At 39.9% G+C, this 19,495-nt stretch overlaps 1 protein-coding gene across 1 annotated transcript; it reads right to left on the minus strand.

The window, feature by feature from the left end:
- Positions 1-9,026: 9,026 nt before the first annotated feature.
- VDAC3 (voltage dependent anion channel 3) lies at positions 9,027-18,839 on the minus strand. The gene is made up of 8 exons (XM_079726641.1): positions 18,771-18,839; positions 17,908-17,957; positions 14,822-14,974; positions 13,928-13,980; positions 12,612-12,839; positions 11,250-11,400; positions 10,366-10,423; positions 9,027-9,214 (listed from the first exon to the last, which is right to left on the minus strand). The coding sequence occupies exons 1-8, from the start codon at positions 18,835-18,837 to the stop codon at positions 9,123-9,125; spliced, it is 852 nt and encodes a 283-aa protein (XP_079582767.1). The 5' UTR covers positions 18,838-18,839; the 3' UTR covers positions 9,027-9,122.
- Between the last annotated feature and the right edge of the window lie 656 nt (positions 18,840-19,495).

Genomic DNA, 19,495 nt, shown 5'->3' on the forward strand with positions numbered 1-19,495 from the left:
TTAAAACTCTAGATGGGATCAATAGCAGAATAACTGAGGCAGAAGAACGGATAAGTGAGGTGGAAGATAAAATAGTGGAAATAACTACTGCAGAGCAGAAGAAAGAAAAAAGAATGAAAAGAACTGAGGACAGTCTCAGAGACCTCTGGGACAACATTAAACACACCAACATTCAAATTATACGGGTTCCAGAAGAAGAAGAGAAAAAGAAAGGGACTGAGAAAATATTTGAAGAGATTATAGTTGAAAACGTCCCTAATATGGGAAAGGAAATAGTTAATCAAGTCCAGGAGGCACAGAGAGTCCCATACAGGATAAATCCAAGGAGAAATATGCCAAGACACATATTAATCAAACTGTCAAAAATTAAATACAAAGAAAACATATTAAAAGCAGCAAGGGAAAAACAACAAATAACACACAAGGGAATCCCCATAAGGTTGACAGCTGATCTTTCAGCAGAAACTCTGCAAGTCAGAAGGGAATGGCAGGACATACTTAAAGTGATGAAGGAGAAAAACCTGCAACCAAGATTACTCTACCCAGCAAGGATCTCATTCAGATTTGATGGAGAAATTAAAACGTCTACAGACAAGCAAAAGCTGAGAGAGTTCAGCACCACCAAACCAGCTTTACAACAAATGCTAAAGGAACTTCTGTAGGCAAGAAACACAACAGAAGGAAAAGACCTACAATAACGAACCCAAAACAATTAAGAAAATGGGAATAGGAACATACATATCGACAATTACCTTAAATGTAAATGGACTAAATGCTCCCACCAAAAGATACAGATTGGCTGAATGGATACAAAAACAAGACCTATATATATTCTGTCTACAAGAGACCCACTTCAGACCTAGAGACACATACAGACTGAAAGTAAGGGGATGGAAAAAGATATTCCATGCAAATGTAGAAACCAAAAGAAAGCTGGAGTAGCAATTCTCATATCAGACAAAACAGACTTTAAAATAAAGACTACTAGAAGAGACAAAGAAGGACACTACATAATGATCAAGGGATCGATCCAAGAAGAAGATATAACAATTGTAAATATTTATGCACCCAACATAGGAGCACCTCAATACATAAGGCAAATACTAACAGCCATAAAAGGGGAAATCGACAGTAACACATTCATAGTAGGGGACTTTAACACCCCACTTTCACCAATGGACAGATCATCCAAAATGAAAATAAATAAGGAAACACAAGCTTTAAATGATACATTAAACAAGATGGACTTAATTGATATTTATAGGACATTCCATCCAAAAACAACAGAATACACATTTTTCTCAAGTGCTCATGGAACATTCTCCAGGATAGATCATATCTTGGGTCACAAATCAAGCCTTGGTAAATTTAAGAAAATTGAAATTGTATCAAGTATCTTTTCCAACCACAACGCTATGAGACTAGATATCAATTACAAGAAAAGATCTGTAAAAAATACAAACACATGGAGGCTAAACAATACACTACTTAATAACGAAGTGATCATTGAAGAAATCAAAGAGGAAATCAAAAAATACCTAGAAACAAATGACAATGGAGACACAACGACCCAGAATCTATGGGATGCAGCAAAAGCAGTTCTAAGAGGGAAGTTTATAGCAATACAATCCCACCTTAAGAAACAGGAAACATCTCGAATAAACAACCTAACCTTGCACCTAAAGCAATTAGAGAAAGAAGAACAAAAACACCCCAAAGTTAGCAGAAGGAAAGAAATCATAAAAATCAGATCAGAAATAAATGAAAAAGAAATGAAGGAAACAAGAGCAAAGATCAATAAAACTAAAAGCTGGTTCTTTGAGAAGATAAACAAAATTGATAAACCATTAGCCAGACTCATCAAGAAAAAAAGGGAGAAGACTCAAATCAACAGAATTAGAAATGAAAAAGGAGAAGTAACAACTGACACTGCAGAAATACAAAGGATCATGAGAGATTACTACAAGCAACTCTATGCCAATAAAATGGACAACCTGGAAGAAATGGACAAGTTCTTAGAAATGCACAACCTGCCAAGACTGAATCAGGAAGAAATAGAAAATATGAATAGACCAATCACAAGCACTGAAGTTGAAACTGTGATAAAAAATCTTCCAACAAACAAAAGCCCAGGACCAGATGGCTTCACAGGCAAATTCTATCAAACATTTAGAGAAGAGCTAACACCTATCCTTCTCAAACTCTTCCAAAATATAGCGGAGGGAGGAACACTCCCAAACTCATTCTACGAGGCCACCATCACCTTGATACCAAAACCAGGCAAGGATGTCACAAAGAAAGAAAACTACAGGCCAATATCACTGATGAACATAGATGCAAAAATCCTCAACAAAATACTAGCAAACAGAATCCAACAGCATATTAAAAGGATCACACACCATGATCAAGTGGGGTGTATTCCAGGAATGCAAGGATTCTTCAATATACGTAAATCAATCAATGTGATACACCATATTAACAAATTGAAGGAGAAAAACCATATGATCATCTCAATAGATGCAGAGAAAGCTTTCGACAAAATTCAACACCCATTTATGATAAAAACCCTGCAGAAAGTAGGCATAGAGGGAACTTTCCTCAACATAATAAAGGCCATATATGACAAACCCACAGCCAACATCGTCCTCAGTGGTGAAAAACTGAAACCATTTCCACTAAGATCAGGAACAAGACAAGGTTGCCCACTCTCACCACTCTTATTCAACTTAGTTTTGGAAGTTTTAGCCACAGCAATCAGAGAAGAAAAGGAAATAAAAGGAATCCAAATCGGAAAAGAAGAAGTAAAGCTGTCACTGTTTGCAGATGACATGATACTATACATAGAGAATCCTAAAGATGCTACCAGAAAACTACTAGAGCTAATCAATGAATTTGGTAAAGTAGCAGGATACAAAATTAATGCAGAGAAATCTCTGGCCTTCCTATATACTAATGATGAAAATATGAAAGTGAAATCAAGAAAACACTCCCATTTACCACTGCAACAAAAAGAATAAAATATCTAGGAATAAACCTACCTAAGGAGACAAAAGACCTGTATGCAGAAAATTATAAGACACCGATGAAAGAAATTAAAGATGATACAAATAGATGGAGAGATATACCATGTTCTTGGATTGGAAGAATCAACATTGTGAAAATGACTGTACTACCCAAAGCAATCTACAGATTCAATGCAATCCCTATCAAACTACCACTGGCGTTTTTCACAGAACTAGAACAAAAAATTTCACAATTTGTATGGAAACACAAAAGACCCCGAATAGCCAAAGCAATCTTGAGAACGAAAAATGGAGCTGGAGGAATCAAACTCCCTGACTTCAGACTATACTACAAAGCTACAGTAATCAAGACAGTATGGTACTGGCACAAAAACAGAAAGATAGATCAATGGAACAGGATAGAAAGCCCAGAGATAAACCCATGCACATATGGTCACCTTATCTTTGATAAAGGAGGCAGGAATGTACAGTGGAGAAAGGACAGCCTCTTCAATAAGTGGTGCTGGGAAAACTGGACAAGGACATGTAAAAGTATGAGATTAGATCACTCCCTAACACCATACACAAAAATAAGCTCAAAATGGATTAAAGACCTAAATGTAAGGCCAGACACTATCAAACTCTTAGAGGAACACATAGGCACAACACTCTATGACATAAATCACAGCAAGATCCTTTTTGACCCACCTCCTAGAGAAATGGAAATAAAGACAAAAATAAACACATGGGACCTAATGAAACTTAAAAGCTTTTGCACAGCAAAGGAAACCATAAACAAGAGGAAAAGACAACCCTCAGAATGGGAGAAAATATTTGCAAATGAAGCAACTGACAAAGGATTAATCTCCAAAATTTATAAGCAGCTCATGCAGCTCAATATCAAAAAAACAAACAACCCAATCCAAAAATGGGCAGAAGACCTAAATAGACATTTCTCCACAGAAGATATACAGACTGCCAACAAACACATGAAAGAATGCTCAACATCATTAATCATTAGAGAAATGCAAATCAAAACTACAATGAGATATCATCTCACACCAGTCAGAATGGCCATCATCAAAAAATCTAGAAATAAATGCTGGAGAGGGTGTGGAAAAAAGGGAACACTCTTGCACTGCTGGTGGGAATGTGAATTGGTACAGCCACTATGGAGAACAGTATGGAGGTTCCTTAAAAAACTACAAATAGAACTACCATATGACCCAGCAATCCCACTACTGGGCATATACCCTAAGAAAACCGTAATTCAAAAAGAGTCAGGTACCAAAATGTTCATTGCAGCCCTATTTACAATAGCCGGAGATGGAAACAACCTAAGTGTCCATCATCTGATGAATGGATAAAGAAGATGTGGCACGTATATACAATGGAATATTACTCAGCCATAAAAAGAAATGAAATTGAGCTATTTGTAATGAGGTGGATAGACCTAGAGTCTGTCATACAGAGTGAAGTAAGTCAGAAAGAGAAAGACAAATACTGTATGCTAACACATATATATGGAATTTAAGGGGAAAAAATGCCATGAAGAACCTAGGGGTAAAACATGAATAAAGACACAGACCTACTAGAGAATGGACTTGAGGATATGGGGAGGGGGAAGGGTAAGCTATGACAAAGTGAGAGAGAGGCATGGACATATATACACTACCAAATGTAAGGTAGATAGCTAGTGGGAAGCAGCCGCATAGCACAGGGAGATCATCTCGGTGCTTTGTGACCTCCTGGAGGGGTAGGATAGGGAGGGTGGGAGGGAGACGCAAGAGGGAGGGGATATGGGAACATATGTATAACTGATTCACTTTGTTATAAAGCAGAAACTAACACACCATTGCTGAGCAGTTATACTCCAATAAAGATGTAAAAAACAGAACAAAACTAAAAATAGAACTACCATATGACCCAGCAATCCCACTACTTGGGAACTGACCCAAGAGCACACAGAGTGCAGGCTTAAAGGGAAGGGGGGCTCCACGTGCATGTGTGTGCAGAGAACACGGCGGGGTGGCCCACAAACAGCCCCGGCTCTCTCTCAGGGCTCCTTCTGTCCCAGGTTCTAGAACCTGAGCCTGGCCAAGTTGGCAGTGAACTTCCAAGCACAGACACTTAGTAACTAAATGAAGCTTCAGGACATTGACAGTCCTCTGCCCTTTGAGCAGTTATGCTCAGACTATGATGATGGATTAGCGATGCGCAGTCTCTTGCAGAGGGAATTAATATTTAAAATAAGGTGTGTGAACTTTCATCTCTTCTTACAAAATCCAGTAAAAACCTCATGCCTATTAGTTTCTCACCACAAGCAACATGAACACTTTGCTCAATGTCTCTGGGTAACTTTCCCAAGGGGAGCAAGCAGGAACCACTGGTGTTTCTTGCCTTGGCTGATGGCCAGCCTCACGGACCCTGGGACCGGGGGGTGCGTCCTCTGCTGAGCCCTGAACACACTCACCACTGCCAGATACACTGCTTGCTGTGGCCCGCGAGGAGACCTCTGCCTTTTTCACAATAACATTGATTAGAAGAGCTTGCCCCTGGTTACATAAATAAGAAATTCACTTTAGAAAACCAGAAAAATTGTAGTAAAACATAAAACAAATAAAAATTAGTTATGATCCCACCTTCCTGAGGTAATGAACATTAATATTCTGGAGTATTTTCTCCTATATTTGCATAAACATTTTTCTTAAATAAAACTGACATTAGTTTTTCACCTCGCTTTCTCTGTGTAACATTGTGAACAATCCTCAATGATTCTTACTCCTCAAAAACATGATTTTTGATGGCTGAGTAATATTCTACTTAATGGAGAGACATACCATCACTCCCCATTCATTTCATCACCCCCATTTGCACAGTTATCAATTCGTCTCTATTATACAGAACACTGCAGTGAGAAACCATGGACATCCATCTGTGTGCATCTCTGATGGTTTCCTTAAGGCAAATTCCCAGGCACGTAGCCACCGAATCAAAGAACCACCTGACATAAGATGTGTCTAAACCGGAATGTCAGTTCTCTGCTCCCAGGCTGCACTGAAGGGCAAATAAGCTACCTTGAGGGTAAGGCTCAAGAATGAGGATCCCAGCCGGGTCCTGAATGGATCCGTTTTTCAAATTAAATACGATCAAATAAATGAGTGGCCACAGGAGTTACAAGGCTAAACTGGAGAGACGGGGGTGGCAGCGGAGGGGGGAATTGCTCAGGTGCATTTTACAGGAGAGAAGAGCTAGTAGTGAGAATTTCCACGAGAAACCACAAGGAAGACCTCTGTCCCAGGACCCCTGGCATGGCTTCCTCTCCCAGGCAACTGCACTCCAAGCTGTTTGTGTGAGCAGCCAGCAGGTTACATCACGTAGGTGACCAGGACAGGGCCTGGCACAGAAGCTCAAGAAATGTGCTCTCCTTTCTGCTACAATGTAATGACGAGGGTACTCAGAACACAGCCCAGCCAGCAATATGAGTCAGTAAAACTGGAGAATAAAGGCTGAACTTCACGTCCCTACGTTCACGTCTGGGTTATTGGATCAACCCCAAGTATGGCTCTTTAGCTCTGTGAGAACACGTCACTTAAAAGGGAGAAGGATAAAGCACCGACCTACAGCAATCTCCTTCCCATCTAACTCAGGCCGCAAGTACAACCAACCTCATCAGGTAAGTAACGAAGCAGTTAATTAGGGGAGCATCTCAGCAGCATTTCCTTGCACCTCCTCATGCCCCAGCCCCATCATTTCCGTCCACCGCCCCTAAACACCACTACACTGAAGAGACACGTCCACAGCCACACCCCTCTAACCCGAGAAGCTCCCGGCGCGGCCGCCAGCCCAGCTCAGCATCCCATCCCCGTTCAGTCTGCACAGAGTTCTCCCTGGAAGGTACAGGTGTCAACAACACAGAATGAATTTGTCGTTTACGCCCCTCATTCCCTTTTCCTTTTCTGTTATATTTAATCTCCTGTAATGGTGGCTCAACCCACAAAGACAGTGAGAAGATAAAACTGTATCATGTGGCTGGTATCACAGATATCTTCTGACATAAGAAGTGGTGGTTGGAATTTGGATTCTAGTAAAGGTAATCTTTGGTGGTGGTAGGGAAATACCTTGCAGCACTGCAATTTTCCAAAAGCAATCGTGTCCAGTTGTTTTTAAGATGACTCATTTGGAAGCTGAGCAAGGAACTTGAATAGGCAAATCAGAGCATTATAAATGATTAGTAAACATATGAAAACAGCTCCATCTCACTGGCCATTAGGGAGATGCAATTAAAGCAAGGTATCATTTTTCACCTCTAAAACTGGTAAACATCTTGACGTCTGATGACATTCGGCGTTATTGTGGATACGGGGAAATGGGTACCTCTTCACCACCACTGGTAGAAACACAGATTGGTACAGAATTTCTGAAGGGCGATTTTGTACTACTTATCGAATGTGCACAACCTATGACTCAGCAATCTCACTTCCAGAAACCTATCCTGTAGACCTGCACCTCTCATATGACAGCCCCTACAATACATGTGGCTATTCAATTTTTAAAGTAATTTAAATGAAATAGAATTAAAAACTGAGTTCTTCCACTGACCTACTTACATTTCAAGCGCTCAACAGCTTCGCGTGGCTAGTGGCTGCCGTGTGGGACAGTGCAGACATACCTCATTTCCATCACCACAGCAAGTTCTACTGGGCAGTGCTGCCATGGGAATACTCACGGAAGTGGACAAAGATAAACGGACAAAGATATTCAACGCAGCACTCTTTGTAAAGCAGACTGGATATAGGAAAAAGGGGAATAAATAAATGCCACATTTATACAAAAGTATAAAAATAAAAAATATGAGGCATATTTATACAAACAGAAAGAGGACTCTGCTGTTAACTTTATAAGTATGTTGCAAGACAAGATATGCATTTTAACATTTTATATAGATAGATAGATATTTATGTAATCTCTAAAGACACTGAAAAATATCCCAAGGACATATGTCAAACTGTTAGTGGCAGTGGAAGAAAGAGGGACTGGAGAGAGGAATGGGAATTTTCACTTTTATTTATGTCCACACTGACTGAATCTGTAGCAACCAGCACATATTTTGTTAAAAAAAAAAAAAAAAGATTTTCAAAAGGAGCTCTACTCTTAGAGAGATGATTTACCAGTAAGCCCTGAAGACATGATAGTCTACTCATTTCTTTTCTCAACTGCTACTTCCATCCTCTGGCCATCATTCTTCTAGATCTAGTCATCAAAAGCACTGTCCTGATGCCCGGGCGGGCCACGGATGCGCCCCATCCAGCTGGGGCGCCGCCCACCAGCCTCTCCCGGGCAGCATTTCCCCCAATTGTACTCTTCCCTTTGCCCTCTTTTCATCCACTCACACACTCACTCTCCCTCAGCAGCTTTACAAACTACCAACAGGATACAGTCTCTCACACTGCAACAGGTAGCAAGGACCTCGGCAGATGTGCTTCTAACCCCCCAGAACAAAACGCGCGGTTTGACGGCTCGGCCTGACCGCAGAACAGCAGCAAGAGGGCGGTAAACAAGGGCGGCGGGGACGGGCGGCAGCACAGACGATTCAGACACAAATCCCACAGATGAGCGTTTTCCACAGCACCATCAGTCACGCCAAATATAAGAAACCAGCACTGGCAAGTGAGATGAGCAATTATGTTCCAAACGTGATGGGTTCATTTTATTTATTCTGACGCAAAACGAAAGAGTCCACTACCGCAGAGACCTATATATTACAAGGTCATGAAAAAAGTGGTGTGGGACATGCAGGACGTGATGGACAACTGGAGGGTCGGGTCATCTCCTTTGTAACATGACACTACACTGTCGCTGAGCAACACACTGAAAATAACACCGCGGAACTGAACTGAAATGTGGCACGGACATGACAACTTCCGGGCATGCCTTCAGGCACACCTCCCTTAGGCTGGACTCGATATCTAGGCTTCTGTGTGAGGAGGATTACAATTCTTTGGAAGAATAAAAAGTTCACACTTTTGAAATTTCACAGAAGAATTTTAAGGCCAAAACATAGTGGGTTCCTTTCTCTTGCCCTCCAGGGACACAGCTGATGCTTTATTCACGCGCACATTAAGCTTCCAGCTCAAAGCCCAGCCCGACCTTGTGCCCTCCTGCACTGAAGTTCTTGCCATCGATCAGAGCTGACAGGGTCAGTTTCACTCCTAGGAGGAAGCAAACACCACAATCACTTGTAACAAGCATTACGATCAGATCTGCATTTCCTAGAAACAATGGGTGGAGTCAACGGCATGGGTTACAGCTGGCTATGAGATTACCTCTGTTACTAACTCGATGCCAGGGTACCCACAGCCACCTGATCTGTAAAGCACAGCCATGGCACACTTTATTTGGAGTTCAGGGTTAAGAATGATGCGTGATCAACCAAACTCACAAGCCACAGTAACCAAGTTATTATCAGGAATACAGTAAGTCCCCTATACACAAACCTCCAAGTTGTGAACTTTCAAAGATGCGAACGTGTGTTCACATGTCCAGTCGTGTAAGTTAGTTCATGTGTCTGGCGTACATTGTCACATGCGTGCATCCTCTACAAGTGGTTGTGCTTTTGTGTGCTTTACTGTACAGTATAGAATACAGTAGTACGGTATCTCTATTTCAAGCCCAGCATGTCCAGAAGCAAGCATAAAAGCAGTGGTGATGTAGCTGGTACAGTACTACCCAGACATCACTAGATCGTTTCTTCAAGAGGGTAGACAGAATTGAATCCAGCAAGGAGCCAGAACCTGTGCCATCACCGTCAGCCATGAGGGAAATGGCAGCCTGCCCTCCATCTCCTGTTGCTGACGACCCTTCAGCTCTACCATCTCCCACCTGCTCTCCCTCCTCCAGTCAGTAACTCTTCTTGCCTGTCCACTCGATGCCAGCCCGTGTGTGCCAGCTGTTGTACTGGACTACTGTGCTTTTCAGGGTACTGTACTGTGAGATTAAACATGTTTTATTCGTTGTGCTTGTTTTTTTATGTATTATTTGTGTGAAAAGTATTATAAACCTAGTACAGTACAGTGCTATAGCCGATTGTGTTAGCTGGGTACCTAGGCTAACTCTGTTGGACTTACGAACAAATTGGACTTACAAATGCGCTCTTGGAATGGAACTCATTTATATGTAGGGAACTTACTGTACAAAAATACTTTTTTAAACAAAAGTGCTTAATCTGTTTTACTTCGAACAACCAAATGTTACAAGACGGTCTGAATCAACCTAAAGTGATTGCAGGTTGTCTGCAGGTTATTTTCATTATTCCTCAATCACCTTCTACCCCAAGCCCATAGTTATTCACTCCTTTACTCACCTGGTCGAAGGGTCTGAGTATAACCCAGTCCAATCAGGCTGGCATTATTCACTTTAGCCTAAGATTAGGAGATGAAATAGAAACAGTTAGAAAACAATCAATTTCATAGTATGTAAGTCCAACACAACCACTCCATGCATCAGATTTCCAAAGCTGAAACACCTTAGGACCAATCCAGAATTAGTAAAACTGAAAACTTAATTAATAAAAGATAAATCTTTTAAGAAGTCAGTAGGGGACAGAGGGGACCTTGAGAATGCATGCTTAAAGGCCTCGAGCAAAATTTTAAAACACTGTGCAGCCAAACACCCCTCCTGTGAACTGAATTCTTTTGAGTTACCAGTTTTACAACCTCCGACAGTGGTAAGAGCATGAACTCTGGTGACAGACAGATCTGGGATCAAATCTTGGCACTGTCTCTTACTGTGTGACCCTGGGCAAGTTACCTGACCTCTCTAAGTCTCAGCTCCCTCATCTATAAAATGCGGATGAGGGTAATACTGCTCACCAAATAGAGTAGTTGTGAGGGTTAAATGAGATAATACACATAAAGTCTTAGCATAGGACCTGAGATCTAAGAGCTCAATTAGTGTTATTAACAAGAATTACCAATGACAACAGGAATAGTCATCGAAACCCAGGAACTTATAGATCAGAAAATGTTGAGGCCAAAGAGATAAAATGACTTTAGAAGGCCGGACGACAAATACAGGAGGAACTAAGATTAGAACCCACAGTTCCTGACTTCAGGTATATGCTCTTTTCACTACACAGTGAGTAGCTCAAAGTTGATAAAGAACATGCCAACTACAACCACATCACAGCATCCATTTACGACTCAGACGAAACCCTAAGAGCAGACCCGATCTGCAGCCCGTTCTTACACATAGGGAAGTTCTACAGTCCAGCTTGTACTTGGCGGCGATGCCGAAGCGGGTGTTGTTGCTGCCGGCCGTCCACGCGAGGCTTACTGACGTCTCGACCTTCTCGTTCACCCTCTGGTAGATCGAGCCTCCAAACTCCGTGCCGTCGTTCCTGTGTTCACAGCACAAGGAAAGTCATTAGTATCTAGTTTGTTACAACATGGAAACAACGTCTAAGACTACCTAAATCAGGGTCTTATTTTACAGCTACAGACTTCAGCAGACTTCTAGCAGAGCTGACTTCCCAACAAACTGGTTATGTGATTTATAGCCACCTAATTAAAGCACAGTAACATCTGACTCATTTACTTGGCTCCTCCACATGACATGAATTTCTTAGACACAATTCAATTGTGCACAAAGGCAGACACCTCAAGGAAGTGTGAACTGTATGTCTCTGAGATGTTCACAGTATTTAGAAACTCCAAAGTAGGGTTATATAAAGATTCTGCGAAAAATGATATATAGTAGTACAAGCCAATTCTGGATTTCACTCGAAACACAACCTTAGCATTAGAGAGCACCCTCCAGACAATAGCTACAGTGCATGGCCCCAGGGAAGTACGCGACGTATTGCTTCAGAGCACCTCAGCAGTCAGTTCCTGAGTTTTCATAATACTGTTTCATCAATTTCAATGCCTCTTTCTACACCACTAGCGACTTTATTTTAGTCACCATAAGTGGAATAGAGTGTCTAGTGGAAAGCAATCTGCAACACTTCAAAAACACAGAGCTGACGCTTTTCTTCCTGGGACAGCAGCAGTGCCCAGTAGGCCAAGACATAAAATACAGTTTAAAAGTTCAAATTCATGTAACCAACAGCCTAAGACTTGAACCCAGGACTGCTCTGAGGACTTCTGAATACAACCCAGGTAACTGGGTTCTGACCAGGGTACCTGAAAACCTCCAGAGAATTACACCGGGGATGCTCCAGGACGCTCAGATCAATTAGGGGGTTGCTCATGATCCTAACAGACCTGCTTCTAGAAACTGACAAGATGAACAGGGAACCGGAGGAAGCAGGAACGCCTCCAAAGGATCCCTTCTACCAGGAGGTGACCCCTGCCCCGGGCTCTCTCCATCCCAGTGGCTGGGGTACAGGCTCAGAGGCCAGCAACTGCCAGCGGCACAGCACCAGCGCCAAGTGCACTAACTCTGCAGTGCTTTGCCGACTACGAGCGGCGCAGTGAGGCTGGATGTCCACCAAGGCATGACGTCATGCCAGCACCACCCCTTCCAACCTTCTCCTCATGCTAATGGCTACCATCCTTCTGGGCAACTGTGCCGGCACTAAAGGAGGAACTCTGAACTATGAACACTCACACGTGAGTGTGCAGCTGGAAGTCTGCAGCCTTGTAACCCAGGGCGAAATTATTCTGTGACAGTTTGGATTTGGCTGTGTCAAAACTCATCTGATAGCCAGCAAGCCAACCTTCAATGGCCAACACAGCCCAGCCATAGATGGTTGGTCCAGAAAAATCTATATCAACATTACTGCCAACACTGAAACAATCCCGTTTATAGGAGGCCTTCAATTTCCCACTCTTCTTTCTGTAAAAAAAAAAAAGAAAAAAAAAAATGAAAACAGTACAAGTTTTCACTGCTGTCCATAAACCTTTAGGGTAAGATCCCTCCTCTCCCATAATGTAAATACTGTTTTGGCAGGTGGCACATATACAGTAAAAATGTTTCAAATGACAGCTCTACAAATGTAATTTTGTTAGGATTAGAAATATATATACTATTTTTTACCTATTCCTCACTGTAAGTTCAAATGATAGGGTATTTCATGATTAATTTCATGAAAGCATAAGTATAAAAAGGTGTAAGATATTTCAGTACCAAATTAATAATCTGAATGTGTATGTATACAGACATACAAGAAACCAAATTTCTTTAAATGTTTCCAAATGCTACAAAAGGTAACACCCGACAGACTTCTAAACTATTAACCTGTCATAGAGAGACGTGTACTTTTTTTTTTAATAAGCATATTTATTTTCCTTAGGCCAGTGTTTTCTCCCTGGACAATGTTAGATGGATGGAACAGAAGTGTACATTTTTGAAGGACAATACTGAAGACACGAAATCAGTACTTAGTAGTCCTGCGCTTGTCCTGCAGACAACACAGGTGTGTAGCAGGAAGGACACGCCTGCTGTTACAGTGGAGGAGAAATGCCACGTGGCCCCCGTCGAGCGCCTGTCCTTTAGAGAGAGGCAGGTGGGAAACAACATAATCCCCATTTTTCAGATGAAAAAACTGAGTCAGAGAAGTTGGGGGATTTATAAAGGCTAAGAAATCAAGTAAGTGGAACTATTCTTTGCAGTGTTCTGGTGCCAGGAGACTACACTCTTCTCTTAAGATGTTAACTTCTCAGCAAGACATCACATCCATGAATCTTCAGGACAGCTTAAAAAATATCTCGTCTCAGACCCCTCTAGCTCCTGAATTTTTTCTACTATGTGCCTCTTTGAGTGTCACATAGGGAGTGTCCTCAGGAAGGGTCCCTCCCTCCCTCCTGCACACACAGGTCTCAGTGCCCCTCACCTCCAGAGCTCCTCCTGCAGCTCCCTGCCCTAGACCTCTCTATCCCTTCAAGCCACAAGACCATTTCAGAAAATGGGGTTGGGATAATTACCCTGTGTTCGGTACAAATATGGTATCAAGAGTCAGTTTCAACCCTTCAGCCAACTGGAAAATAAAGATTTCAAATTAACAATCAGCAATTTTTAATTCTTTTCCTGACTTGAAAAACCAATTCTAAAGTTTTCTCTAACTTCCTCTCTAACAAATAAGAAAGTCATTAAAGAAAGCCAAATATTAAATGATTTAATAAATTGCCTCTTCTTCCTTCCCTGCCCCCATCCCACTCAACTCACCCCCAGGCTTCATCATGATTCTCTCACCCAAAAAAAGGCTAAAACATACAGGTCAAATCCTGTTATAGCCAATAATGTAAACTAGAGTACAAAACCACAAAATCCCAATACAACAAAATAACTGTGATACTCTCTTGAAATTATTATAACTGGACATTTAACAAGCCAACCTAAGTAATTTATTCAGCTATACATACATATGCATTATCTATATATGGTAACGTGCAAATAAACATACTTCCAAAAATAGTGCCCTGAATGTAGCAGGCACTTGACAAATAACTGCTGAAAGATTTTTCTCTTTGAAAACATTAAAGAATTTTAGGAACACTTTTCTGTGGAGTCAATTTTGCAATGATTACAAAACAAAATTAAATTAGATCACTACAAATAGTTTGGTCTACTCAGGAGAGGCTCAGCTGTGTAACAGTAAGTATTTTAGAACTGGTCAGAACAAAAGATATCATAATTATGTACGCAGCAACAAAACCTTACTTTCTAGAAACATAAAACATACCAAAGAAGGCCACCTGCAGAGAAAAGATACGAAAACTAGACAGGGTGCAAGATCTCAAATTATATCTTGGGGATTTGTTCATCATTTTATCTCCAAGATAACTTTACCCTACAAATAAGTTCCAACGCTCTCTTACCTTATTCTCCAAAGAGATTTCTGTCCCAAGAGTATTGTCTGTGTTCCACTTTTGGGTGAAGGTCAGTCCATAGTCACAAATCTTGTATTTGGTCTCTAGGTTGCCTGATGCTTTCCCTGTATCAGTGTAAGCATGACCAGAAGTACAAAATTCCTGGTAAGAAAAAGTAATTACTTTAAAATCAGCTCATCAGATAGAAAATATTCATTCCAGAAAGTAATGTTCAATGTGGCAGAAACCAACACAACTCACTTTTCACCACTTTTCCCATTACTCCACCTCTCTTACTGGTATTTCTGGGCCATATACTCTCTTACTAAATGGGAATCTCTCTTTTAAAAGAAAAATATCTTTACTGAAAATAAACGCCTTTTCTAAAAAGACAAAAATACTGAATCTTAAATATGTACTTTCATGACATGAAAAAGACTATCAGTTCTCTATCATACCTTTTGAACTATTAGTTAACTTTAAAGTCCTTAAAAATCCCCAAACACTAGAAGCCCTAGATTGCCCCCCTTTTAATAGGGCCAGAACTTTAATGCATTAAAAAGCCTTATTTTTATTGTGGTGAAATACACTTAACATAAAATTTACCATTTTAACCATTTTTATGTGTACAGTTCACTGGCATTAAGTACATTCACACTGTTATAAAAAACTTTATTGCTTTTGTCCACAAAACTATCCGTAAGACTATCAGCATAAACAATTTCAATAATTGAAAGTACCCATTTTTCACAAGAAAATGGAATGTTGTAACTATCCTTCTTCCCTGTCAAATAGTTACTATGAATGCCTTAAAATATATCCTCCTCCCAGTTAGGTGTCCCTCAGTCGTATGACAATAAGCAATTAGAAATAGATCTCCTTCTAGGGGAAGCAAACAGTCAACACCTGTCACTGTCAATCTATGAACTGTCAAGAAAAAAACGTTTCTGATTGGCCCTGTTTTTAAAGAACATTTCTGAAATATTGCCAACAGTAATGAAACCCCGCCAACCCTGCCCCCTAATGCTTGTTCTACAGGCCGATGAAACAACTGGGAAACTGTGATCTGTTTATCTACACCACGCAGAAAGTTTTCAAAGAGAATATCACACTGCACACTAAGGGCAAGGCCTTGGTAAAACACGATAAAATGCTAGTCATGTTTAATAGTTCACATCACTTTCTTTTAGTAGATCCAGCTACCTAGTGTTTCATTTTTCACATTTACCTTTCATAAACTTGCAAGTATAGCAAATATAAACCTTAATTTTGGTGCAAAAAATAAAGGTAAAAGAGTATTTAGTCTATATTTCTTTCTTATCATCATTTCTTAGTCTGAAACTCTGTCAAAAATCTAAAATGCCAGAGGTATAAATCTCAAAGAAAAGGCTAGAATTTTCCTAAGTTGAGTTCCAGGCTCACAATTGCTTCAGTTTTTGTCTAATTTCATAATTAGCTCAAACAGTGCAAAATATATTTATAACATGCACATAACATCTACGGTTCTGCATTAAATGCTAGTATGCAACAAAACAATCATGAAAATGTGACTGTTACAGATGGCATATCATAAAAATACCAAGATACGATCGAGAAAATTTGGAGCAGTGGATGAAATTTACCCTCAAACAGTACCAGAGAACAAGAGCAACCATAAAAACAAGCACACAAATATACTGTTTTTCTTACCATCTGAATGAATATTCACACACAACAGCAGCATGAAAGGGAGATAAAATTTTAGTTGTTGATTTTTGCAACACAAACCTACCTTGAGCAAATTCTGAAGTACTAATCAAAATGAGTATAACTTTTCTATTTTAATAGACAATATAACAGAATCCCATCCTAGTAGGGTAGCTGCATACATATTTATTTACTGCTAGAAAACCCAGGGAAAGAATCATAGTGACAAACCAGGACTATACGAAACATAAGACAAAGCACCATAAACACTCCACATGCTTCTTGCCCTTCTAATTTAATCATTATATCCAGAAATAAAATTTGTGCTGGTTTGAATAGGTAAATACCAAACAAAAAAGATGCAGCCAATAAAGAGAAATCAGAGAATAAGGTGAAGGTAAAGTTGATCTGTTTGCTGAGACTTACTTAAAGAAAGCTCTGGTTACTGATACTTTGATAATACACTGATATATCCTTTACCATATTCTTAACTTCCAGTAAAAAAGACTTTATGAACATTAATAAAAACTGTAGACTAATCTTCTACATGCATTTCTACATTTGTTTCAACTAATCATGAAGGGACAGAGACTAAAATTAATTTGTTTTTGCAAAAGGGCAACAAAATTTGCATGAACCCAATACAAGGGAAGCAAAGATTTTAGTGTCCATACACATATTCATGAAAGTATAAAGATATGGCATGGGTCAAAAAAAAATATATATATATACATACATATGTATACATATATTCTGTATCTTCTGAGAATAAGACTCAGAATACTCTTATTATGACAAACACAAAGGGTCTCCCCCCAAATTCAACCTGACTGTCCTTGAGCTCAAGTGGCTGAGCAGCTCACTGAAATCTGAGAGCAGGACAAAGCTGTAGGGAAGACAGCATAGCACCAAAAGTATGTCGTTTCAAGTAACTTGACTAAACAATGATTTTTAAACAGGTTCCTTTAAGTTAATTATGCTACATCTATTAAAAATATATTAAGGGGCTTTCCCTGGTGGTGCAGTGGTTGAGAATCCGCCTGCCAATGCAGGGGACACGGGTTTGATCCCTGGTCCGGGAAGATCCCACATGCCGCAGAGCAACTAGGCCCGTGCACCACAACTACTGAGCCTGCGCTCTAGAGCCTGCGAGCCACAACTACTGAGCCCATGCACCACAACTACTGAAGCCCATGCACCTAGAGCCCGTGCTCCGCAACAAGAGAAGCCACCGCGATGAGGAGCCTGTGCACCGCAACGAAAAGCAGCCCCCACTTGCCACAACTAGAGAAACCCACGTGCAGCAACAAAGACCCAACGCAGCCGAAAATAAAATTAATTAATTATTTAACTGAAAAAAAAAAATATATATATATATATATATATATATATATATATTAAGTACTTACCACTCCACTACATGACTTGGTTCTCAGATCCATTTTGACCATGCCAAATCCTAGACACACACACACAAAAAATTAATGTACAAAATGTGACATGCACTCCAGTCTTTGCAACTTAGAAATTATGAAAATAGTCCATAGTACATTCCATATGGAAAATACTCAGTATTCTTGTTAGGTGAGAGTTCCACAAGGAACTGAATTATAACAAAATAACTTAAGTTTAATTTTTAAGTCCCTCAAAATAATAAAGACATATTATGAAAATATAAGTTAAAAAAACAAATGGATGAAAGGAATATGTACTATTTTAAGAACCAAAATTATTAGAAATTATGTATATATATACAAGCTTAAAATATATAACATTACTAGTTAATAAAAAATCAAATGTGTACAGCACAAAAAATTTAAAATGTAAAGACTAAATTTTTAAAACTAAAAATAAATGTCCACTTGCTTTCAAACACTGCATGTTCCTCCAAAGAAGTCAAAAGCTGTGTCTTCACCCTCGTGAAAATACTGCCATTATTTGGAGGAGGAAAACTACACCCCGTACGTTAGCTGTCCCCAGGGCTAACCAAAGGAGGCACACATATTACAGATTTATATGATTTCACCTGACAGATGATATTAAATATGCAAATGCTATGCATGTGTTAATGTACACAACAGCTTTTAATGCCTGTGGGACTCTACCTCTAAAAACAGAAGTCTAGTAACTTGCTAATGGTGATCCCCTTAAATCTTGTAAAATAGATTAATGCTGACTTAACCTCATTTTACTAAGCACAGTATCTCCCATATAGTAGGCATTCAGTACTAATGCTTACCCCCAAATTGGCAATTCACAATAGCATACTTACCATATCCTTTGTTGAAGACATCCTTGGCAGCCTTTCCTAGGTCACAGTAAGTCGGTGTGTTACACATATCTTATAAAGAAAAATGAGGACAAGGGAATAAAAGTAACTATTTAGTAGTTATTCACAGTTCAGCTGTTTAGTTCTGTGAGAAGAGGTATACAGTTTTTTCTTCCTTTGCGTCTTTAATGCTTATGCCCTAATGCAAGCCAAGTTGAGAGAAAGCATGCTGCTCCTTTAAAAAGAGCTTTCCAGAATGCTAGAGGATAAAAGGGTTTTTCATGAGATTCACAAAGATCATCTTTCTGATTGCACTGCAAAGAAAAGAAATTTCTCCCAGGCTGAAGGAGATGCTCTGTTAAACTGGACTTTTACTTTTTAAAAAAAATGCAGAAATGTGCATTAGAAAAACATTTCTTGGGTTGTTATAAAGGCAAAGAGCTGTGTAAGGTGTCAAGGTAAATTTTCTGAGGATCTGTAAAACAGATGCAATTAAACATCTTCAGGGTTACCGTTTTTGCCGCTCTGACATTCAGTTCTTAAGAATTACCACACTAATTGAAATGTATTCACCCCGAGTATGCCCTCTCTCAAAACTCTTCTTAAAATAAAGTGCTATAATCTTACCTAGTAACCAGATATAGGACAGGGTCTACCTGCAGCAGTCTGCTCCCCCAAATCAGTATACACTCTAAAGTTACAGCCTTCAAAGCCCAAGGGGCTTGACT

This window comes from Hyperoodon ampullatus (assembly GCF_949752795.1).
Source record: "Hyperoodon ampullatus genome assembly, chromosome: 20".
Lineage (NCBI taxonomy): Eukaryota > Metazoa > Chordata > Mammalia > Artiodactyla > Ziphiidae > Hyperoodon > Hyperoodon ampullatus.